We start from the raw sequence: 24,649 nt of genomic DNA on the forward strand, positions 1-24,649 counted from the left end.
GTGCTGCCCAGGGAGGTGGTGGAGTCACCATCTCTGGAGGTGTTCAAGAGGGGATTGAACGTGACACTTGGTGCCATGGTTTAGTAGTCATGAAGTCTGTGGTGACAGGTTGGACTTGATGATCTCTGAGGTCTTTTCCAACCTTATTGATTCTATGATTCTATGACATGTGACATCTTATTTTCCCTTATAGGTTGGATTTGAAGGTGTGTTGCAAGTTTTTGCTCCCTAGATTTGCCATAGACATGTGTTTCTGTCTTCTGTATAATTGTTCTTTGAAAACTTAAGTGGAAATTTGAGTATATCAAAAGTGGTTGGGGTTTTTTTGTTATGCTGGTTTCTCCTTGTTTTTGTATTGGTGCATTGCTGTAATGGTTTCTAAATGTTTCCACTTCAAGAAGAGTTGATAGCCTGTTCATGAAGCCTTTCTGTAGGCCTTCCCCTCCTTCCCTCCCCTTAAAACCAGGTTGTTTCTTGCATGTTTAGGTCATCAGCTTCTCCTGAAGCCTTTGTGGTTCAGAATGTGGGTAGCTGCTGTGTTCAGGGGTTGTGGTAGTGAAAGAGAAGGTTGTGGTGCAGAGGTCACTGCTCTGGCAAGCAGGTGTTGCCCAAGTCTGCTGGCCTGAGTCTCTCTCTCTGGCTGCTTGATTCATCTGGGTCCTTTCCTAATGAACTTGGAAGACCAGGAAGAAAGGATACTTGGGTCACGGTATGTCCTTTTAACTCCCCTCCTGGTAGTCTGTCCCATACTGGACACTTCATGTTTTGTATACACAACAGCAGCATCTCATTTTTCTCCAGCTGAAGAACTTCTGTAATGGGACACAACCTTGTTTGTGTTTATTTTCTCTTCCCACCTCTGTTGCCTGGTGAGAAGCAATTGGAAGCTGCAATAAAGTGCAGAAAAAGCCATCAAGGTTTTAGTCACTGCTTGACTTGCCTTGGAGTAATAAATCTTCCAGTCCCACTCAGCTGTCAGTGTCTGATGGATTTTTGTCTGGCTAGGTCAAAGAATTAGCTTTGAAGGAATGCTGTTGCAAATGACTCTCAGGCATTTTAACAAATAGGAAAGAGCTTGGCAAGCTGGGAGGGAGAATTTGATGTGGTTGGATTGGGTGGGAGTTCTGGAGAGTGTAGGGGGAAAAAGATCAGAAAGTGATGTTTTGGAAAGTCATTCCATTGTGGTAGTTGCAGGTGTTGGAGGTTTTGTGTCAACACAGGTTAAAAATGCTGCAGTGAGTGATGAACTTTACTGCTTCTCCCAGGAGGCTGTCAGGGAAGACAGGCTAAAATGCAAAGTGTGTGAATAAGCTAGCTGGCATTATTGTTCTCTCTCCTCTTCAAATTGCTGCATGCTTGGCAAGCATTAATCAAGGGACTTTTTATCCTGCCTCCTCTTGCATCTTTTTGATAGGAGTGCTGGTGGGGTTGAACTTAAACTGGACTTCACAAAATATAGGCTTGATATTATGAAGTTTGTTTCTTCTCTCTCTTCCTCTTTTATTTGTCTGTCACAAAGACGTTCTGCTGGTGTGGGGGTTTTCACAGGGTGTCCTCAGAACAGTTGGACCCTCAAGCTGATCTTTTTAGCAGGGCCTGTTGCAGTAGGACAAGGGACAGTGGTTTTTAAATGAAAATAGGGGAGAACCAAACTAGATAGAAGGAAGAAATATTTTTCCACTAAGGGTTGTGAAACACTGGCCCAAGTTTTATAGAGAGGTGGTAGATGACCCATCTCAGGAAGCCTTCCAGGTCAGATCAGACAAGGCTCTGAGCAGTCTGCTCTAGTTGAAGATGTCCCTTCACTCTGCAGGGTAGTTGGACTAGATGACCTGGACAAAGTTCCCTTCCAACCTAAGGCATTCTGTGGTTTTACCTGGGATAGCCCTGACCACCATCACTCAGAACTCCTCTAGTTCTTCAGGACTTGACTCACATATGCTAAGAGTGTAGAAACCACATGGCATAATTTAGGGGCCAAATGAGATATCAAAATTCTTGTTGGTAATCTTTGCACTGCTCCAAGGCTTCTTCCTTCTCCTCCTTAAAGTGCTAGTACAGTTCCTTTAACCCTGAGGCTAAAGGGAACGGCTGGCACCCCGTAGTTCATGAACTGAAGGGAGTTTCTTATGCTCTGCTGAAACTTGAGGTAAGCTGCCTGGTAGCTTGCACACTCCCAGGCAAGCCTTGTAGTTACAGCAATGATGCTTCAGACTTGGAAGTGAGAGGGGGTATCACTCTTTCTTTTAATTCTTAATCTTTACCCTGACAAGAGGAGATGGACATTGGTTTAATTTCTAGCAATATAAAGAAGGATTGATCCTTTTCCATGTAATTTTAACTTTGAGTTAAAAACCCAAAAGCTAATCCAAGCAACTCTTAATTGCTGTGGAAAGCTTCCACACAAGTCTCATTTTCTGGTAGAAGTATAATCTGTTCCCGGTTTGAAATGGGATGGAGTTCAGTGTGTAGTTCCCATCAGAAAGGCTCTTTGAGAACCTGTAGATGAGGTCTGATGGCTGGCACAGAGATATGTAGGATGGAGAAAAAAGTTCCCTGGATCTGGTGAGGTCACACATGGTGTGTGCTATATTGCCTTGCATTAGCCCCAACTAAAATTTTGGTAACTTCAGTAATTTTCTCATCTCTCTTGTCCTTTGACAGGTTGAGACAACATTTAGCTTTGTATCATCTGATTTTAGGATTTCCATGTGGACTGTGTGCTTAGAGATGTTTTTTAAACACCAGCTGGTACATCAAGTGCTCAGAAGAATGTCAATTTGGACGCAACCAATGAGTAATTGACAGGCATTGTCCCTAAAAGGAAGAAGTGGAGCTAGAGTGCATTCAAGTGCCTGCAGTGAATTTGAATTGCAGCAATCTTCTGCTACTGAAGCAGAGAGGTTTCAGGCAAATAAAAGGTCTCTTTGTGATGACTTGAGTAATAAGTAAGTAATGGGGAGGATGTCAGTGCTGGGAAAATGTTGCATCAGGAGGTTGTTAGCCTCTCTCAGAGAGGGAGTGGTCTAGGCAATTGACCTGGACAGAATTATTGTGGGGTGTACTCAGATGTGGTCACCGTGTTGGCCTCTCTAGAGCTAAGGCTTTTTGGTGTCAAGAGTGAATCTTAGGAGCATTAGATGAGGAAGTACTTTTGCACTGGAAACATCAGAATCCACAGGAGATGTTCCTGCTTCTTGTTAAAAAACAGCATTTTAATTTGTGTCAGCAGTGATAGGCTTTTTGACTTGTGTTGAGAGCAGTCTTTGTGAAAGACCCTGTTTGACTGCTCTTTTGTGTGTTTCTTGAGGATTCAGAGATCCATAGAATGGTTTAGGTTTGAAGGGATCTTAAAGATCGTCCAGTTCCAACCCCCCTCCCATGGGCAGGGACACTTCCCACTAGCCCAGGTTGCTCAAGGCCTCATCCAGCTTGGCCTTGAATACCTCCAGGGAGGGGGCATCCATGACCTCCCTGGGCAACCTGTTCCAGTCTCTCAACATCCTCACTGTAAAGAATTTCTTCCTATCTCCAGTGTGAATCTCCCCTTCAATCCTTCCTTCAGTCCATTCCCTCTCATCCTGTCACTACAAGCCCTTGTAAAAAGTCCCTTCCTGGCTTTCCTGTAGGCTCCCTTCAGGTACTGGAAGACTTGCTTCATGCAGGTCTTGCTTTGCCTTCAAATGCCACAGTATTTTGTAATTGAAAACCAGCAACCTTCAGTTCAATTCCTTTTGCTCAGCCTTTGGAGGTTATTGGGAGAGTGTTTGTATCCTTCTTCCTGTGCACCCTTTCCTGCTTGGAACCTACTCTAGGTCCTTCCTCACTCTCTGTGGTGCATTTTATGAAGTCCTGCCAAGGGCAAGTCTCCCAGCTGTGATGGGGAAGGAGATGTGTGGGCAAAATAACCTTCAGACAAGTGTTTGGTAGGTGGTTCTTTCTAAGACTGCCCAAGACAGCGCAGCTGTCACTCTGGCATTTGGTATGGTTGTATTTCTCTTGTTCTCCTTTCAGCCTGGAAGTCTTTGGCTCAGGGTTCAGACTACAAACCACCTTCTGCCTGAGCTGGTAGGAAAAGCAGCTGCAGCTAGGTGAAGAATGGGTCTTCCCAGAGCTGTATTTTTCCCTTCAGAGCTATCCAGACAGTTGCAGGCCTGCAAGATTTGACCTGGCCTGCCCCAATTCACAAACCAGAGGGTTTGGGTGGCAGGTGACCTGCTCTGTACAGAACGATTCCACCCGTTGGAAGAGCAGTTAAATTCATGATCTGCTTTTGGCCACATGCTTCATACCCTGCGGCACTTCAGGGTGAGAAACAATGTCAAAAGACACTACCAAAAGAAGACAATTTTATCCATTGGTTTTTTCTTTGCCCTTTTTTTCTTTTTTTCCTTTTTTCTCCTTTTTCCCCTTTTCCCCCTTTTTTCTCTTTTTTCTCTTTTTTCTCTTTTTTCTCCTTTTTTCTCCTTTTTTCCTCCTTTTTTCTCCTTTTTTCCTCCTTTTTTCTCCTTTTTTCTCCTTTTTTCTCCTTTTTTCTCCTTTTTTCTCCTTTTTTTCTCCTTTTTTCTCCTTTTTTCTCCTTTTTTCTCCTTTTTTCTCCTTTTTTCTCCTTTTCTCTCCTTTTTTCTCCTTTTTTCTCCCTTTTTCTCATTTTTTTTCTCCTTTTTTCTCCCCTTTTCTCCCCTTTTCTCCTTTTTTCTCCTGTTTTCACCCTTTTTCTCTCCTTTTTATCTCCTTTTTCTCTCCGTTTTCTCTGCTTTTTCTCTCCTTTTTCTCTCCTTTTTCTCTCCTTTTTCTCTCCTTTTTCTCTCCTTTTCTCTCCTTTTCTCTCCTTTTCTCTTCTTTTTTCTCTCCCTTTTTCTCATTTTTTCTCATTTTTTCTCATTTTCTCCCCTTTTTTCCTTTATTTCCTTTTTCCCTTTTTTCTTTTTTTTTTCCCTTCCCCCCCTTTTTTCCTTTTTTTCCTTTTCCCCCTTTTTTTCCTTTTTTTTCCCTTTCCCCCCCTTTTTTCCTTTTCCCCCTTTTCCCCTTTTTCCTCCTTTTCTCCCTTTTCCCCCCTTTTCCCCCTTTTCCCCCCTTTTTTCCTTTTCCCCCCTTCCCCTTTTTCCCCTTTTCCCCCCTTTTCTCCCTTCCCCCCCTTTTTCCCTTTTCCCTTTTTTCCCTTTTTTCCTTTCCCCCCCCCCCCCCCCCCTTTCCCCCCTTTTTTTCTCCAAAAGTTTGGATATTAAGTGCAATTTGTTGCTTGCTGTTCTTCATGTATGACTCAGAACTGCTGTGCACTGGCACAGATTGCACTGGAGGGGTTAGATAGGAAAAAGAAATGGTTTAGCTTTCTGTGGGATCAGAGTTTAATTACAGGCTGATCTGAACCTTCACAGCAATGTGTAACATTCTGTAATGCTTTGGGGTTCTTAACAGATGGCAGAAAACAGAACAGGAACTGGGAGTATCTTGTCCATGAGTGCAAAGTCACTCTGGAGCTGGAATGTTAGCCCTGTGCTTTCTGCTGATGGGCTTCTGATCAATACTGTAAGGGCACTTAAATGTCATTTAATGGTATTACTAGCAGAAATTTTCTGTATTTTTCTGCAGGAATTGATTTCAGTGGTTTGCATAAAGTAATTTAAGTAGTGGCATTGGAAAAATGGTTTTAAGCTCTCATCTATTATTAACTTTTGTCTCTAGGCCACTTTGTGTGTCTGTACTTTGCTGTACTTAAACAGGTGAATATAAATCTAATAATAACAATACTACTACAGAATAATATTCTGACATGCTGCCTCACTGGCTTTCCCAGTCTGAGTTTTGGGGTTTTACTATTTTTTTTTAACTGTGTTGGATTCTTGGAACTCGTTCAGGAGCACACCACCTAGGGAGCTGCTGGGAGAGACAGGATGTGATTGATGAGTTAGTTAAGTTGTACCTGCTCTTGTACCTTCCCTCTTTTTCATAGAATCATAGAATGTCTTAAGTTGGAAGAGACCTCAGACAGAGATCATCTAGTCCAACTTGAGACCACATGACTAGACCATGGCACCAAGTGCCACGTCCAATCTCCTCTTGAACACCTCCAGGGATGGTGACTCCACCACCTCCCTGGGCAGCACATCCCTATGACAAATGACTGTCTCGGTGAAGAACTTTCTCCTCACCTCCAGCCTAAACTTCCCCTGGTGTAGCTTGAGACTGTGTCCCCTTGTTCTGGTGCTGGTTGCCTGGGAGAAGACACCAACCCCTTCCTGGCTACAACCACCTTTCAGGGAGTTATAGAGGGCAATGAGGTCACCCCTGAGCCTCCTCTTCTCCAGGCTAAACAATCCCAGCTCCCTTAGTTCAGACTTCCCTTCCTAGCAGTCATTTAGAAATGGAGGGGAGAAAAAGCCTACCAACTCTTTTTGGTATGAATGCAGGCAGTTCAGAAGCCATGGGATAGAGCTGAGATGTCACCACACACATTTAAAGGTTGTTTAAGAGTGTCAGTGTGAATGAAAAGGAGCCCTGCAAACCTCCTCTGGCCTTTGCTTTTCCATCTTGTTCCCATCCCATTTCCTACCAGGCTCTGCAGTGGTTTTATACCTGTCACTTCTAAAGTGAGTTAGAAAGATCACTCATCATAAACAAAAGTTTCTTTGGCTTGTTGCAGCAAAGGCAGCATTTGAAGGAACAGGGTTGGGTTTTTTTGTTTGTTTGTTTTCCCCTTTCTGTTTTGTTTTGGTTGTGGTGTTTGTTTTTTTTCCATCCAACATTTCAGTTAGCAAGTTGTTCCCTTCCTTTTGGCCATGACTTGAGACTTCAGAGAATTTCCACCAGGGTCTGAACAACAGCAGAATTTAAACTTAGTCTCCTTCCCTTGAGCCTTCTAGATAAGTACAGCCAGAGTCTGAGTAAGTTTGACTCCTGTCAAAGTCCTTTCTCACAGGCTTTCCCAAAATACACATTGTTTTCCACAAAACTTGACTTTGATCCCTTAATCTACACGCTGTCTTTTTTTTTTTCTTCACCAGAACGTCTTTGTGGCAGTAATAAAAAGCCTACATTTCTCTGTCAGGGGTAAGATAAAGCAGCCAGGCTGACAGCCAGGGAGAAGAAAGTCCTCAGTGTTTCAAACACGGGTTGTTAAAGGGGTTGGATGTTCGTGCTGGGTGTCCAAAGCAGGTTGTTTGGACCTGGTCTCCTCTGCATCTGAATCACAGAATCACCAAGGTTGGAAGAGACCTCAAAGATCACCAAGTCCAACCTGTCACCACAGACCTGATGACTAAACCATGGCACCAAGTGCCACATCCAATCCCCATCCTGAACACCTCCAGGGATGGTAACTCCACCTCACAGTATCGCAGTATCTGATCTCAAGGGGAGCGCTGCTGCAGTGGGGACAGCTGGCTCTCTTGTGCCTGGAGGCTGTGGCAGGAGTAGGGCAGGCAGGTGACTTGGAGGTGACACTTGAAATGTGAAGAGAAAATGTGCAGAAAAGCTTTCCTGAAGAAATCCCACCGGGGCTTTTCAGTGCTCCTCACAATTGCTGTGTCTGACTGTGTTCATGTAGCCATTCCCATTCTTCTCTCCTGCACTTGAGCTCATTGTGTAGGATGAATTTTGGCTGAGTGACCTCCCCATCGAGGAGGGGCTGGGCTTGTCTTTTACTTTTGGAACAGCTTGAGCAAGAAAATAGCTCTGGTACTTTACCTTAAGAATTGCTGAGACAGGTAGCTTTAATTTTACTATACAGGGAGGTTTGGGTCTTCCTTCTCCTCTCAAGTAGCATGGAGGTGCAGGGAAATTGGGCAGGGAGTATGAGCCTTGAATGTAATCTGGGATGGCTTTATTGAAGCTCTCTGGCTCTCCAGCATTACTTTTTCCCTCCAAAGACATGTATGTGCTTTTATAAAACATGCATTATATGACTGGAGTGTTCTGATTTAACAAAAAAGTGAATAATGCAAGCCAACCATGAGCTTCGTGTCAGAGCTGGAGGGCTTGCAGAGGATGAAAGTCCCTGTTTGGGTTGGTGGAAGTAGGAGACAGACCCCAAAGCATAGTTCATTTGTATTTTTAAATGGCAAGGATGTTTTGCAATATATCATATTGGAGATACTGATATGAAATCCTTCTGGTAGGCTGGCTGGCAGCCCAGGATGGTGGGGAGCCTGAGATTGGAACAGACAGTTTCCTGGCTAGTCAGGGGCCAAGGATTCCTCCGCACAACAGAGTCTGCTGGTGACTCTGCTTGACCAGTCAGCTGCTCTGCGTGATCTCCTTCACATCTGATAAAGATGTATTCTCTACCTCCCTTAATCATCCTTTACCTCCCAGAGATTAATTCTGAAGGGGACTGAAGGCACCACATGCTTCACATTTTGGAAGGGGGATGGACTAGTGAATTTTCTTGATTGAGCTTCCAGCAGTGTTCCTTCGTCCCTGCGCTAGCTCTGGTGAAACTTTATCTCGCTAATCTCATGGCACGTGCTTGAAGTGCAAGATAGTTTAGTGTGACTGTCCCCATGCTTTCAGAGGCAGAAGCCATGTTGGGAATTAGACTTTCGTAACTGGAAGCAGCTTTCTGGGTCATCAGATTCTGTGTTCTCAATGTGTGTCAGATTTGCTGCTAGTGGTTCTGAGGAAAACCCTAACAGAATAGAATAACCAGGTGGGAAAAGACCTTTGAGATCATCATGTCCACCCTATCAACCCAACACCATCTGATCAACTAAACAATGGCACCAAGCACCTCATCCAGTCTCTTCCTAAACACCTACAGTGATGGCAACTCCACCACCTCCCTGGGCACCCCTTTCCAAGAACTTCTTCCTAACATCCGGCCTAAACCTCCCCTGGCACAGCTTGAGACTGTGTCCTCTTGTTCTGGTGCTGATTGCCTGGGAGAAGAGACCAACCCCCACCTGGTGACAACCTCCCTTCAGGTAGTTGTAGAGGGCAATGAGGTCTCCCCTGAGCCTCCTCTTCTGCAGGCTAAGCAACCCCAGCTCCCTCAGCCTCTCCTCACAGGGCTGTGCTCCAGACCCCTCCCCAGCTTTGTTGTACAGAGACAAGTTCAAATCTTGCTCAGTCGATCTGGAGCTTTGGTTATCAGTTCATCTGGGAGGAAAATAAGTTATCTGTGACTATTTTTAGCTTTACTGGGAAATACTTCATACCTGAGTAACCTTTTGCCATCCCTTGCTAGAAAAATAATTCAGTGATGCAAGAACCAGAAGATAAATCTGACATGTTTGTCATATCAGGAAGGACATGTGAGATGCACAATACAAGATACCTAAGTCACAGCAATCTTTTATGAAAGGTGGTTTGGATTCTAGAATTTTATTCTAGGTGTTATGTTATTCTATAATTATAAAGATGCAGTTTTGCTTCTTCCTTCTAAAGTATCAGTATAACAAAGGTGTGTGTCTTGCAGATGAGTGATCTCTGCAAGAAGTACAAAGCTCAAGTGGTTTTCTTATTCTTCATGTTTCATCTTTTCTTCTGTTGTTCTTTTGGTACTGTGTTATTAATCACTAAAGAAGGAAAAAACCTTACCTTATTAGGGTAAGGGAATGGTATACTAGAAAAGGTGTTTACTAAAACTGCTGGCATTGCTCTTGGGAAGGGGATGTTGACATGCATCATCTTCCACTTACAGCAAACAGGGACCTCAGCGTGGATGTACTTCAAGAGCTGGGTCTCTGTACTATCCATGCTTTGAAGGTTGGGTGGGGGAGAGCTTTGGGGAAGAGCCTAATAGCATTGTCCTGATCAGCCAGTTGGCTGGAATGTATTTGGAGAAGAGATGAAATGCATGTGGGGACTACTGGAATGTGGCAGCACTGAGCTTTTAAGAATTTTCTTGGGTGTCTGTAGAGTATTTTGTGTGCATTCCTAACTATTGCTCTTTAATTGTCCTTGATTCCATTAGGAATACTTGGGAAGGGAACTCTGATTCCAGGTAAATCACACAGCACTGAGCCCAAAGGACACCTTTGGATTCATGGTGCTATGAATCAGCAAGAAGCTAACTGACACTGAAAAATAAATGCATTACATATTAAAGTCAAATGACTTTAAAACAAATTAAAAACAGTAAATATTGAAAACAAAGTCTTTAAAATATCATTTTAGGCACAGTTATGTCTGGGTTTTTTTAAGGGTTGATCTGCCTGTCTATTTGCTTTCAGAATCAGTGAAGTTTAAGTTGTATATACTGCATGACAAATCAGTTTCTGTGAATTGTAACTGGCACTTTGAAAGCAGTGGCTGATGATGTCCTATGCATTCTTCATTGGCAGGTTCCAGTTGCACACTGTTTTGGGCCTCCAGGACGTTACAAGAGGAAGTTTTGCACTGTGTGCAGAAAGTCACTTGAGTCACTTGCCTTTCGATGTGAAGGTAACTTAAAAGACCTTACTGGTGTTGCCATCCTCCTTAAAAGACCCTACTGGTGTTGCCATCCTATTTAAAAGACCCTACTGTTGTTGCCATCCTCCTTAAAAGACCCTACTGGTGTTGCCATCCTATTTAAAAGACCCTACTGTTGTTGCCATCCTCCTTAAAAGACCCTACTGGTGTTGCCATCCTCCTTAAAAGACCCTGCTGGTGTTGCCATCCTCCTTAAAAGACCCTACTGGTGTTGCCATCCTCCTTGAAAGACCCTGCTGGTGTTGCCATCCTCCTTAAAAGACCCTACTGGTGTTGCCATCCTATTTAAAAGACCCTGCTGGTGTTGCCACCCTCCTTAAAAGACCCTACTGGTGTTGCCATCCTATTTAAAAGACCCTGCTGGTGTTGCCATCCTCCTTAAAAGACCCTACTGGTGTTGCCATCCTACTTAAAAGGCCCTGCTTGTGTTGCCATCCTCCGTAAAAGACCCTACTGGTGTTGCCATCCTGTTTAAAAGGCCCTACTGGTGTTGCCATCCTCCTTAAAAGGCCCTACTGGTGTTGCCATTTTGTCACCCAGATGCAGACTGAGTACACACATGCACACACTCTTAGTGCTGAAGAGATTTTTAGGTTGCTTTTCATCCCCTCCACTGATCATGGTAATGTGTACCTCAAACTAAGGAACACTAAATACTAAGAAATACTAAACCTTCAACAAAGCACAAACTCTGTCACCCCTGTGTGCTTCTTCATCTCCTCCTCCAATTTACTTTGAGCTAGCATGTAGTGTAGATGGTGTGCAATGAATCCATGCCCAGGATGTGCAAGGACTGAGAAGCTGTTATGGCAAAAGACTTGCCCCCTTGAGGTAATTTGTTTCTGTTTCCCATGGAAGTTTTCCATACAGCAGATTCGTGTTTCTGAAAGCTCTCTCTTTCTGCAGGGGGATGGAATACAGTTTTTCGCTTTCCCTGATCTCAGATACATCTGTTGCTTTTGATGGGGATGAGGTGCCTTCAATGGAAAGATATTTGAAAATATTATTTCTCAAAATAGTACTGCTCCAAGTGTGCTGACATGGATTCTCTGAGAAAACAGTAATTGAAGAAATCACCCAAATGCCTGAGTTTTAGTTTGAAATACACGTTGGCATGAGCACTTGACTGACATGGACGTGGAGCAGCTCCTCAATTCTTCCTTGTCTCCCCTGTCTTGAGAGGAGAAGGGCCAGGAAAATGATCAGAGGGCTGGAGCACCTCTCCTAGAAGGACAGGCTGAGGGAGCTGGGGGTGTTCAGCCTGCAGAAGAGAAGGCTCTGTGGAGATCTAATAGAAACCCTCCAGTACCTGAGGAGACTACAAGAAGGCTGCAGAGGGACTGTTTACAAAGACCTGCAGTGATAGGAGGAGGGGCAGTGGTTTGAAATAGGAGGAGATTTAGGTTGGGTGTTGGGAACCAATTGTTTCCCATGAGGGTGGTGGAACACTGGAACGGGTTGCCCAGGGAAGTAGTTGAGGCCTCTTGCCTGGAAATACTCAAAGCCAGGCTCAACAAGGCTCTGAGCAACCTGATCTAGTGGAGGATGTCCCTGCTGTCCGCACAGGGGTTGAACTAGATGGCCTTTAGATGTTCCTTCCAACACAGACCATTCAGCTGGTTCCAGCTGATGTTGTGAGGTTGAACATAATTTAGTGTGTGAGGCTATTAAGAACCAGTTCTTTAGGAACTGGACATGCTTTCAAAGTTGCCACTGTGCTGAAGACAATGTTTTATTCAGTGGGGTCCTGTTATACCTTTGGTCAAGGCATTTACCCTCATGGTGGTGCAGTTTTTTGTTTCTGCCTTATTTTTGTTGAGTATTTTTGGTGAGCTGCATAACAATTCTAAACTTGTCTTCTTCTGGCTATTGGGAATCTGTCACTTAATAAAGTTACCATGTGAGCTGGGTGATTTGCAGGGATGCTCAAAGAGCTACAGATGTCACAGGCTGTTCTGATGGTCTGCCTTAATGAGCTTCAGAATGTGTGTAGCATAAAGTAAACATAGGGATGTTGAAATACTATTTTTTCTGGCTGTGTCCCCTTAATTCCTGAAAATATCTTTAGTTTTATGGTCCATTTTAGATAAAGCCCTTTAAATTTTGCTTTCATATTCTTACTCTGTTAATTCTACTCTATTAGTGTGGTACTCACCACAAAGGAATATTTGGGGGTGCTGGTGGATGAGAAGCTCAACAGGAGCCAGCAGTGTGCACTTGCAACCCAGAAAGCCAATCACATCCTGGGCTGCATCAAGAGAAGCAGAGCCAGCAGGTCGAGGGAGGTGATTCTCCCCTTCTGCTCCACTCTGGTGAGATCCCACCTGGAGTATTGTGTCCAGTTCTGGAGCCTCTGTTACAGGAGGGATCTGGAGGTGCTGGAAGGTGTCCAGAGAAGGGCCACGAGGGTGATCAGAGGGCTGGAGATGCTCTGCTATGGAGACAGACTGAGGGAGTTGGGGCTGTTCAGTCTGGAGAAGAGAAGGTTCCCAGGAGACCTTCTTGTGGCCTTCCAATATCTGAAGGGGGCTACAAGAAAGCTGGGGAGGGACTTTTCAGGGTGTCAGGGAGTGATAGGACTGGGGGGAGTGGAGCAAAACTAGAAATGGGTAGATTCAAATTGGATGTTAGGAAGAAGTTCTTCCCTACAAGGGTGGGGAGACACTGACACAGGTTGCCCAGAGAGGTGGTAGAAGCCTCATCCCTGGAAGCTTTTAATGCCAGGCTGGATGTGGCTCTGAGCAACCTGCTGTAGTGTGAGGTGTCCCTGGCCATGGCAGGGGGGTTGGAACTGGCTGATCCTTGAGGTCCCTTCCAACCCTGACAATTCTGTGATTTTATGATTGGTATTTTCAGATGTAAATTCAGATTCAGATGTTGCATGTTCCATTTAGTTATTACAAATGCCCAAGTTTTTGTGGTTTTTTAGTGTTTCAGTGAAGGTCCTGAGTTGATATTTGCATGGATTAAGCAGTTTTCTTATTTTGAGTGGTGTGACTTGTTTGCTGCCCTTTTTTGATGTGTACCAGTGTCTACAACTTGTTCCTCTGACACTTGCCAAAACGTGGCTTTAAAAAGGACAGCTGAGGTTCATGAAATGCTCAAGATTCCTCATTTACTCTTTCAAAATATTTTCAGCATTTGTTTTAGAGGTCAGCTGTTTCAAGCTCCAGAGCTTTTAAGTCCACATGGTTCACTTCTAATGATTTAGCTTCATAGTACAATTCTACTGTTAGAATCATAGAGTCATAGAATCAATAAGGTTGGAAAAGACCTCAAAGATCATCAAGTCCAACCTGTCACCCAGCACCTCATGACTACTAAACCATGGCACCAAGTGCCACATCCAATCCCCTTCTGAACACCTCCAGGGACAGGGACTGCACCACCTCCCTGGGTAGCACATTCCAATGGCCAACAACTCTCTCTGGGAAGAAATATCTCCTCACCTCCAGCCCAAATCTCCCCTGGAACAGCCCGAGACTCTGTCCCCCTGTTCTGGCACTGGTCGCCTGGGAGAAGAGACCAACCCCCACCCGGCCACAACCACTCCTCAGGCAGCTATAGAAAGCATGAAGGGTCTCCCCTGAGCCTCCTCCTCTCCAGGCCAAGCAACCCCAGCTCCCTCAGCCTCTCCCCACAGGGCTGCGCTCCAGACCCCTCCCCAGCTTTCTTGCCCTTCTCTGGACTTGCTCCAGCAACTCAACATCTCTCCCAAACTGAGGGGCCCAGAACTGGACACAGGACTCCAGGTGTGGCCTAACCAGTGCAGTGTACAGGGGGAGAATGACCTCCCTGGTTCCTGCTGGCCACACTGCTCCTGATACAGGCCAGGATGCCATTGGCCTTCTTGGCCGCCTCATGATGTGCACACAAGCTCACTTCTCAAATGAGCAAGGATTGTTTCTACCAAGAATCAAGTGTCTAGCAGTGAGTATGTTCAGAAGGTCTGTGAAAACCTGTTGGTTATGCTGCTGTCTCCTGGTATTAAAATTTGAAGAACTGTTTGTTGTTTTTTTCCCCCTGGAATCTTTACCATAATTAAGATGGGGCGGGGGGGGGGGAGAAAGGATTAAGATGAAGCTACCTTTTTTGAGCAAATATTTGGCATGATTAGATGTACTTCTAAAATGAAATAACTTGCTTTAGGATGCTTCATGTCTTACAGTGAAATTGATTTTTTTGAAAGGAAAGGGGAAATTTTTAGGCAAGCACTAAAGGTACTGAGGGCATCTGCTGTCAGAAGTGAGCATGCCCTCTGATGATATAAGCACATACACTTCAGAGGCAAAAATTGCAATATTACTATTTTGACTGTGAGTCATGGCTCCAGCTAGCCATTTTTTGGCTGTAGAATTCACTGATAATAGTTCAGTGAAAAATAGCCTGGTCTCATGTTGCTCTCTCTCTTTGTCATTCCAAGAAGGAGGGCTGGAAAAAGGTTGTTGTGCCAGGTTTGTCTGAAATGAAGCAATCTGACTTTCTGACAGTTACAATGAATTGACAGAACTTTGGTTGCTAGCTGGAGCAGAAAGCTGTCTTTCTGTGATGAGTTGGACAGGTGCTCAGGTGGCCAAGAAGGCAAACAGCATCTTGGGCTGGCTCAGCAATAGGGTGGCCAGCAGGAGCAGGGAAGTGATCCTGTCCTGTCCTGGGCACTGGTGAGGCTGCACCTTGAGTACGGGGTTCAGTTGTGGGCCACTCACTCCAGAAAGCACACTGAGGTGCTGGAGTGTGTCCAGAGGTGAACAAAGCTGGTGGAGGGTCTAGAGCACAAGTCTTGTGAGGAGCAGATGAGGGAACTGGGGTTGTTTAGTCTGAAAAAAAAAAAGCAGAGGAGAGACCTCGTTGCCCTCTACAACTCCCTGAAAGGAAGTTGGGGTGAGGTGGAAGTTGGTCTCTTCTCCTTCATATGAAGTGATAGAATGAGAGGAAATGGCCTGAAATTGTGCCAGGGGAGGTTTAGGTTGGAGATGAGGAAATGTTTCCTCACAGAAAGAGTGGTCAGGGATTGGAAAGGGCTGCCCAGGGAGGTGGTGGAGTCCCCATCCCTGGGGGTGTTCGAGAAATGTGCGGACGTGGCACTTCGGGACATGGTTTAATGGCCATGATGGTGTTAGGCTGACTGCAGGACTCAGTGGCCTTAGGAGGTCTTTTCCAACCAAAGCAATTCTATGATTCTAAAGAATTGTGTAGATTGTGGAAGGACTGATGAAGATAAAACTCCTTTCATCTTTAGGCCCTTTGGTTTGTCTTGCTCTTTCCATACTGGAAATGTCATCTTTCCTATCAGTGGGATAACTCTCTCTAGGGTTTAATTCCCACCCTTCACATGCACACATTTCCTTACTAATTTTGAGTTGGTGATGGTATTGGGAGCAGTGGATGTGAATTACACCAAGGGGAAAAATATCTGTGTTCTTACAAAGCATAGCAAAAGGCTGTGTCCATTAGTGAGTCTATGACTCAAAGCCATCAAGCTTGCCTGGTAGCTGAATTGGCACAACTGTACAATATTGCTGTTATGTCATATCGATGAAAATGGAGAGATGAGAGTGGAGGATGTTCAGTGCATTCATCAGTGACTTGGATGAGGGTATAGAGTGTACCCTCAGCAAGTTTGCTGATGATACAAAATTGGGAGGGGTGGCTGATACACCAGAAGGCTGTGCTGCCATCCAGCATGACCTGGACAGGCTGGAGAGTTGGGCAGAGAGTTACTCTTATGAAGCTCAACAAGAACAAGTGTAGGGTACTGCACATAGGGAGGAATAACCACATGTATCAGTACGGGTTAGGGACTGACCTGCTGGAAAGCAGCTCCATGGAGAAGGACCTTAGAGTTCTGGTGGACAACAGGATAATGTGAGCCAGCAGTGTGCCCTTGTGGCCAAAAGGCCAGTGGTATCCTGGGCTGCATCAAGAATAGTGGCAAGCAGGTTCAGGGAGGTTCTCCTGTCCTCCTGTCCTGCCCTGTCTTGAGGCCTTACCTACTGTACTGAGTCCAGTACAGGGAACTGCTTGAAAAGGTACAGGGAAAGGCTGCATAGATGATTATGTTACTAGAACATCTCTCAGGAAGAAAGGCTGAGGGACTTGGGACTTCTTACTCTGGAAAAGAGAAGACCTGATGCTTAAAATACTTAGAGGATGGTACCAGGAGGATGGGGTCAGGCTTTTTCAGTTGTGACCAAGGATGGAGCAAGACATAATGGGGATGAACTTGAATGTGAGAAATTCCATTTAAACATGAGGAGGAACTCCTTTAAAGGTGGTGGAGCACTGGACCCAGCTGCCCAGAGAGGTGGTGGAGTCTCCATCTATGGAGTTGTTCAAAACTTGCCTGGGTGCCGTGCTGTGCAGCCTGCTCTGAGTGATCTTTCTTTGGCTGGGGGCGTTGGACTAGGTGATCTCCAGAGGTCCCTTCCAACCCCTGTCATTCTGTGAGTCCATGAGGGACCATGTCACACCTCTTGTAAAAGTTCTTGAGCTCACTGAAGACACACAGCATGGGGAGCTGTATGTGCTGTGGTGAGGTTGCATCTCCAGTATTGTGTCCAGTTCTGGGCCCCACAGTTCAGGAATGACCTCAGGGAACTGCTTGAGAGAGTCCAACACAGAGCCACAAAAATGATGAAGGAAGTGGAACTTCTTCCTTACGAGGAGAGACTGAAGGAGCTGAGGGCTCTGTAGCTTGGAGAGGAGGAGCCTGAGAGGTGACCTCATTCATGTTCAGTATCACTAAGGTTGGAAGAGACCTCAAAGATCATCGAGTCCAACCTGTCACCACAGACCTCATGACTAGAGTAGGGAGGACACTAGTGCCCGCTGCAGGCTTGAACTCACAAGCTTCCCATTAAGGGTCTTATGTGCTACCAACTGAGCCACACCATGTTGATAAAGATGTGCAGGGTGAGTGCCCAGAGGATGGAGCCAGGTTCTGCTCAGTGATGCCCAATGCCAGCACAAGGGACCCTGGGTGGAAGTTGAGGCACAGGAAGTTCCATGGAGACAGGAGGAAGAATTATTTCACTGTGAGGGTGGCAGCCCTGGAACAGGCTGCCCAGGGGAGTTGTGGAGTCTCCCTCTCTGGAGATATTCAAGACCTGCCTGGATGAGTTCCTCTCTGACCTGGTATAGGTGATCCTGCTCTGGCAGAGGGGGTTGGACTGGATGAGCTTTCAAGGTCCCTTCCATTGCCCAGCATTCTGTGAGAGCTTGTTGGATGTCTTAGTAAGCCCTATAGAAATAACATTTGATTTGGTGGTGTTGTCTTCTGTGGGGTAAGACAGTGTGAGGGGCTGGTGGCCTCTCCTAGAGCCCAAAGAGTGATTTCAAAATAAGGTGTTATTCTCTATGTAATCTAATACTGGTTTCAAGAGGCTTTCAGAGAGTGTGGGACAGACTATGTGAAGTTTCCACCTTACAATCTTCAGGTTACAGTCTTTGGTTTGTTTGGGTTTTGGGTAGGTTTTTTTTTCTGGTGTGCCTGGAGCAATAACCTGTTTGAGGAGAGCAGAGGAAAAAATCTGAAGAATTTGACACTTGCCTCTTTTTCCCCCCACCCCCCCTTTTCTTCATTTACTCCATGAAAAATCAGAGGCCTTCCCAGAGTGCTTGTATATACAAGCCTTTAGAAAGCAGCTAAAGGAGAATCTTATCTCTCTCTGTGAGGTCCAGAGAGAACTTTTCTAACTCCTAATGAAGCTAGATTTTGGGATATTTTAGGGGGTTTTGGTTGGTTGGTTGGTTGGTTTGCTGTGGAGTTTTTTTTGGTTGGTTGGTTGGTTGGTTTGCTATGGGTTTTTTTTTGGGTGGGTTGGTTGGTTGGTTTGCTGTGGGTTTTTTTTTGGTGGGTTGGTTGGTTGGTTTGCTGTGGAGTTTTTTTTGGTTGGTTGGTTGGTTTGCTATGGGGGTTTTTTGGTGGGTTGGTTGGTTGGTTTGCTGTGGGGTTTTCTTTGGTGGGTTGGTTGGTTGGTTTGCTGTGGGGTTTTTTGGGTGGGTGGGTTGGTTGGTTTGCTGTGGGGGGTTTTTTGGATGGGTTGGTTGGTTGGTTTGCTGTGGGGGGTTTTTTGGGTGGGTGTGTTGGTTGGTTTGCTGTGGGGGGTTTTTCGGTGGGTTGGTTGGTTTGCTGTGAGGTTTTTTTTGGTGGGTTGGTTAGTTTGCTGTGGGGTTTTTTGGTGGGTTGGTTGGTTTGTTATGGGGTTTTTTTTGGGTGGGTTGGTTGGTTGGTTTGCTATGGGGTTTTTTTTGGGTGGGTTGGTTGGTTGGTTTGCTGTGGGGTTTTTTTGGGTGGGTTGGTTGGTTTGCTGTGGGGGGGTTTTTGGGTGGGTTGGTTGGTTGGTTTGCTGTGAGGTTTTTTTTGGTGGGTTGGTTGGTTTGCTGTGGGGTTTTTTTTGGTGGGTTGGTTAGTTTGCTGTGGGTTTTTTTTTTTGGTGGGTTGGTTGGTTTGCTGTGGGGTTTTTTTTTGGTGGATTGGTTGGTTTGCTGTGGGGTTTTTTGGGGTGGGTTGGTTGGTTGGTTTGCTGTGGAGTTTTTTTGGGGTGGGTTGGTTGGTTTGCTGTAGGGGTTTTTTTGGTGGGTTTGTTGGTTTGCTGTGGGGTTTTTTGGGGTGGGTTGGTTGGTTGGTTTGCTGTGGGGTTTTTTTTTGGTGGATTGGTTGGTTTGCTGTGGGGTTTTTTGGGGTGGGTTGGTTGGTTGGTTTGCTGTGGGGTTTTTTTTGGTGGGTTGGTTAGTTTGCTGTGGGGTTTTTTTGGTGGGTTGGTTGGTTTGCTGTGGGGTTTTTTGGTGGGTTGGTTGGTTGGTTTGCTGTGGGGTTTTTTTTGGTGGGTTGGTTGGTTTGCTGTGGGTTTTTTTTGGTGGGTTGGTTGGTTTGCTGTGGGTTTTTTTTTGGTGGGTTGGTTGGTTTGCTGTGGTTTTTTTTTGGGGTGGGTGGGTTGGTTGGTTTGCTGTGGAGGTTTTTTTTGGGTGGGTTGGTTGGTTTGCTGTAGGGTTTTTTTTGGTGGGTTGGTTAGTTTGCTGTGGGGTTTTTTTTGGGTGGGTTGGTTGGTTTGCTGTGGAGGTTTTTTTTGGGTGGGTTGGTTGGTTGGCTTGCTGTGGGGTTTTTTTTGGGGTGGGTTGGTTGGTTGGTTTCCTGTGGAGGTTATTTTTGGGTGGGTTGGTTGGTTTGCTGTGGAGGTTTTTTTTGGGTGGGTTGGTTGGTTGGTTTGCTGTGGGGTTTTTTTTGGGTGGGTTGGTTAGTTTGCTGTGGGGTTTTTTTTGGTGGGTTGGTTGGTTTGCTGTGGGGTTTTTTGGGGTGGGTTGGTTGGTTGGTTTGCTGTGGAGTTTTTTTTGGGTGGGTTGGTTGGTTGGTTTGCTGTGGGGTTTTTTTTGGTTGGTTGGTTGGTTTGCTGTGGAGTTTTTTTTGGGTGGGTTGGTTGGTTGGTTTGCTGTGGGGTTTTTTTTGGTTGGTTGGTTGGTTTGCTGTGGAGTTTTTTTTGGGTGGGTTGGTTGGTTGGTTTGCTGTGGGGTTTTTTTTTGGTTGGTTGGTTGGTTTGCTGTGGAGTTTTTTTGGGGGGTTGGTTGGTTGGTTTGGTGGGCTTTGGTTTGGGGGTTTTTTGTGTGTGTTTTGGTTTGGGGTTTTTTTGGGGGGGGTTCTCTTTGTTTATGTTGGTTGTTTTTTGTGATTTTTTTCCCTTCATGACTGATTCTCTGCAGCATGGCATTTCAGGTGAAGTTTTATTTTGTAGATTCTCTCTTTTTTCTTTCACATCTGATGCTTAAAAGTCAGGTTTTCAAATAACGAGGGTACTTCATCCAAAACAAGCTTGTTTAAAGTTTTCTAGCTTTCATTAAAGCTTCTTCCAGCTGCAGCAGATAAAAGATGTTTTGGAAGATAATCACAGAATCATAGACTGGTTTGTGTTGGAAGAATCTTTAAAGGTCATCCAGTCCAACCCCCACTGCAGTCAGCAAGGACCTCTGCAGCTAGAGCAGGTTGCTCAGAGCCCCAGACAACCTCACCTGGAATGTTAGGCTTTCTTAGGAAACTGCCCTGAAAAAGTGGTTATTTTCCTTTCCCTGACAACAGAATGGTGATTTACCATATGCAAACACAGCTTGGACAAATTTTCTCTGAGATCAACATTCCAGTTTATTCTGGTCAGGTTTAAAATTAAATCAGTGGAGTGTCAGAATCACAGAATGTTTTGGGTTGGAAGGGAGCTTCAAGGTCATCTTGTCCAAAGCCCCATCTGGGAATGAAAAGGATTTATTTCCTGTGTAAAACACACTTTCTGGCTGTTGCAGTCTCCCTGGGAATGACATCCTCCAGTCATTGTGCTTGTTCTGACATCAGCTTGTGTCACTGCAAGCACAAGCAGGTCCATGCTGGTGCAGGCATGCCACATGGGTTGGTGACCAATCCCTCCTTGGCCCCATCTCCTGTGGGACTGTGAGGCAGGGCAGGAGGGACGTGCAGGACTGACTTGCTGCAGCTTTGATGGCAGTGACCCCTGCTTTGCTGGGGCTGGGGACTTGCAGACACCTCATTTCTTGTTTCCTTGTGCTTCTGACAGCTCCAGGGATGGAGAGAGAGGGAGCTGTTTCTGCTCTTTTGAAGCCACTCACAAACTGCCTGCCTGCTCTGCAGTAGGGTTTGCGAAAGGGTTTGTAAAGGGAGCGGAGCATTGCTCCAGGAAGAGCATTACTTTTGCACTCAAGACTTGGTATTTGGATGCAGAACTTTTAGTGCTTCTAACATTCAGGGTGGGTATTTTGGGGGTTGGTTAAATCAAAGCAGGCTGCAGGCAGGATTATACTGGAGTAGGCAGTGGTTCCCATGAAACTGCGAGACAAAGCTGTAGCAAGCCAAGCAGTTGTTACAAATTTAACTTGCTTTGTTGGAGGAAATATGACAAGTGGCTGTGAACAAAATTAGCTCAGCCTTTCCTTGTACTTTCTGCATCAGTTTAACACAAAGGAAACAGAGCAGCACGCAGGACAGTGCTGATAAACTTCTTTTACTGACTGTCTTCGCTGAACAACAAAAAGAGCTTGAGGGGATGTATGGTGTGAAAAAGCTGTGGAGGAGGAGAGCTAGAGGGGGAGAGGGAGGGTGAAAGGAGCTGCAAAAACACCAGGGTTTCCAGCTTAAAGAAGTTTTCTTGTTTTCATGCTTTTAGTTTGTGAGCTACATGTGCACACAGACTGTATCCTGTTTGCTTGCAGTGACTGCCGGCAGTGTCACCAGGATGGGCACCAGGACCACGTAAGTGCAGATGTCTTTGCAGCAGAAAGCAGTCATGAATTTGCACTGTGAGAACATGGGCTAGAGGAGAGGGAGGAGTCTTGGCCTTTTCTTCTGCCTGCTGCCAATTTTCAAAGCATTCTTTCTTGCTTATTGGCAGGCAAAGGAAATGTGTAGCTTCGGAATGTGTCACAGATAGCGAGATGAGTTTGAGTTTTAAAATGTTCATGATGCTTATTGAAGCTATGTGGAAAAGTCTGTGCAGTGAATACAAGGTCCTAATCTGGTGAAAAAAAAAAGATAATCATGCATCTTACCTAAAATTTTACATTGCAGAAGCTGGCATGGACCTTTTTCTATGTGTTGAGTTGTTAGCTGCTTCCCTGAAGCCTTATCATGTTCCTAAGACTTCCTGCAGTCTGTCTGAAGCAAGACTGCCTAGCTTCTCACTGTAAACCATGTGCATAATACTGACCATTCAGCATCTTTTTACTGAAAAAGAATATGTTTTTTTGGTGGACTGTGAGGAAAAAGCACCCATGTGATAAATTTTTTCATAGTTTGGGCGAAATGTAAGATCCTTCCAGTTTGTATTTATAATGAGGAAACACTTAATGTGTGGCTGTTTCCTCAGGACAGTCTGAATTGCTGATCTTAGAGTTAAGTTGAAGATGCTTCTGTTCCCCCAGGATACTTACCATCACCACTGGAGGGAGGGAAACCTTTCTTCAAGTGCTCGTTGTGAAGTCTGCAAAAAAACCTGTGGCTCTTCTGAGGTGCTCTCTGGCATGAGATGTGAATGGTGTGGCATCCTGGTATGTTGTGCCTGTTGCCTGTGTTGGCACCTATGTTGTCTGTATCTGTGTGTACACCTGTGTCTATATCTACATATTCTTGTTTAAATGCTTTATATCTGTATGCTTTATTTGTGCAGTCCATAAGTGTATTTTATGCACACTTAATTCATACACCTACTTGCATTTCTGAATTAGGTGGAGAATCTGACTTCTACATCCTGCCCATCAGCCACTAAAATGAGCAGCTCTCAAAAAAATCACAGTTAAACTTCACATAAACCCAAGGGAATTAAATTTTAACAGGGACTGATTGTTATTTATATTATATATTATTTACATTATATTATTTAACAGGGACTGATTATTATATATTGCTGCCTAGAAGCATGCAGTTACTTTTTCTGTGTGAAATCAGGATTTGTTTCAAATTACATGAGTCCTACAAGGTCGAAGACTTACCATCCTGATATGCTTATTCCTCTTTGAGTGTCGAGTGATTCATAACCTGTGTGGTTGTGTTTTGAAGCTGTCAGTGTGTTTCTGTGTTTTTCTGCTCACATGAGGCAGGTTTAATTCCTGTGCCAAATGATGGTACCTTTCAGTAGTCCTCATGAAGGCTTTTCACAGGCTGAGACACAGTATGCTGTGTAGATAATGAATTGCTCCACCCACTTAATGCTACCTCTTCCTGCAACATGGTGAAAGTGCAAAGCAGCACCAGGTGGGATGGGAAATGAATTTGTCACTTAGTACAAGATGAGGTACTGTGTGTGATAATGATGTAGAGTTAAATTCTGAGGTTACTCAGTATCTCAGGTGTGATTTGAATAATTTAGTTCTCTCTCAAAGTGTTATGGGTGTTTTATTTTTAATCTGATTGATAATTTATGAGGTGAGTGGGGGCTGTCTTTGAGAACAGTGACAACTGTAGCAGGCTGTATGGCCACACATACAGTGGTATGTGTCTTCATCAGTGGCAGATCATCTCACACAAATGTGCAGGCAGAAAGTTAGCCAGTTGTGTTTGGGAATCAAGCTCCAAAAAGAGTTATCTCTGAGTGTTACCTGAAAGTGGGTGCAGCTGTATAAGAAGGTATTGCTGTTTTTCAGGCTATTTGGTTTAACCTTCCTGCCTTTCCCACCTCTCCAGTAAGTAGCTGTATAGGATGGAAGATCCAGGCTTTGAGAACAAAACTTTAGATTTCACTGCATAACTCAATGGCATCCTTGCCTGTATCAGCAATAGTGTGGCCAGTGGGGCCAGGGAAGTGGTTGTCCCTTTGCACTGGGCGCCAGTGAGGCCACACCTTGAGTCTTGGGTCCAGTGTTCAGCCACTTGCTCCAAGAAGGACGTTGGAGTTGCTGGAGTGGGTCCAGAAAGGGCAGTGAAGCTGGTGAAGGGACTAGAGCACAGGTCTTGTGAGGAGCAGGTGAAGGAACTGGGATCATTTGATCTGGAGAACAGGAGGCTCAGGGGAGACCTTCTGGCTTTCCACAGCTCCCTGAATTGTTGGAGCCAGGTGGGGGTTGGTCTCTTCTCCCAGGCAATAGGACAAGAGAAAATGGCCTCAAGTTGCACACTAAGGGAGGTTTAGCTTGGGCATTGGAAGAAACTTCTTCACTGGAAAGGTTCTCAAACACTGGAACAGACTCCCCAAGGAGTCTAAAACACCACCATCCCTGGAGGTGTTTAGAAGATTAAGAGATGTGGTGCAGAGGGACATGGTTTAACACCAGACTTGGTAGAGTTAGAGAACAGTTTGAAAAGATTCTGTGATTCTATGCTTCTCCCAAGCATCCAGTGGCAGGACGAGAGGAAATGGGCTGAAGTTGTGGCAGGGGAGGTTTAGGTTGGATGTTAGCAGCAATGTCTTTACTGATAAAGAGTGGAACAGGCTGCCCAGGGAGGTGGTGGAGTCACCATCCCTAGAGGTGTTCAAGAAGCCTGTAGATGTAGTTTGGTGGTCATGGTTGTTGGGTTATGGTTGGACTTGATGATCTTGAAGGTCTTTTCCACCCTTAATCACTCTGTGATTCTCTAGCTGCACAAAACATTCAGCTTTCTAAGAAAGCAGATTTATGGTACTTGGAGTTTTCTTCACATCTGAAGACTTCTCATTATTGGCTATACAAAAACCAAATGGATTTCATGAAAGTGATCAGCAAAAAGGGTCTGTACACCTTCTAGCCTGAGTTTTGTAGTCCCAGAGTG

At 45.1% G+C, this 24,649-nt stretch overlaps 1 protein-coding gene across 1 annotated transcript in view; it reads left to right on the top strand.

The window, feature by feature from the left end:
* Nucleotides 1–24,649, top strand: part of DGKQ (diacylglycerol kinase theta) — a 154,067-nt gene that overhangs the window by 44,981 nt on the left and 84,437 nt on the right. The window contains exons 3-5 of the mRNA XM_054178888.1: nucleotides 10,284–10,383; nucleotides 21,576–21,661; nucleotides 22,330–22,455. Of these exons, the coding sequence (XP_054034863.1) occupies nucleotides 10,284–10,383; nucleotides 21,576–21,661; nucleotides 22,330–22,455 (312 nt within the window). The remainder of the gene's footprint in view (nucleotides 1–10,283; nucleotides 10,384–21,575; nucleotides 21,662–22,329; nucleotides 22,456–24,649) is intronic.

Source organism: Dryobates pubescens, chromosome Z, assembly GCF_014839835.1.
Source record: "Dryobates pubescens isolate bDryPub1 chromosome Z, bDryPub1.pri, whole genome shotgun sequence".
NCBI lineage: Eukaryota > Metazoa > Chordata > Aves > Piciformes > Picidae > Dryobates > Dryobates pubescens.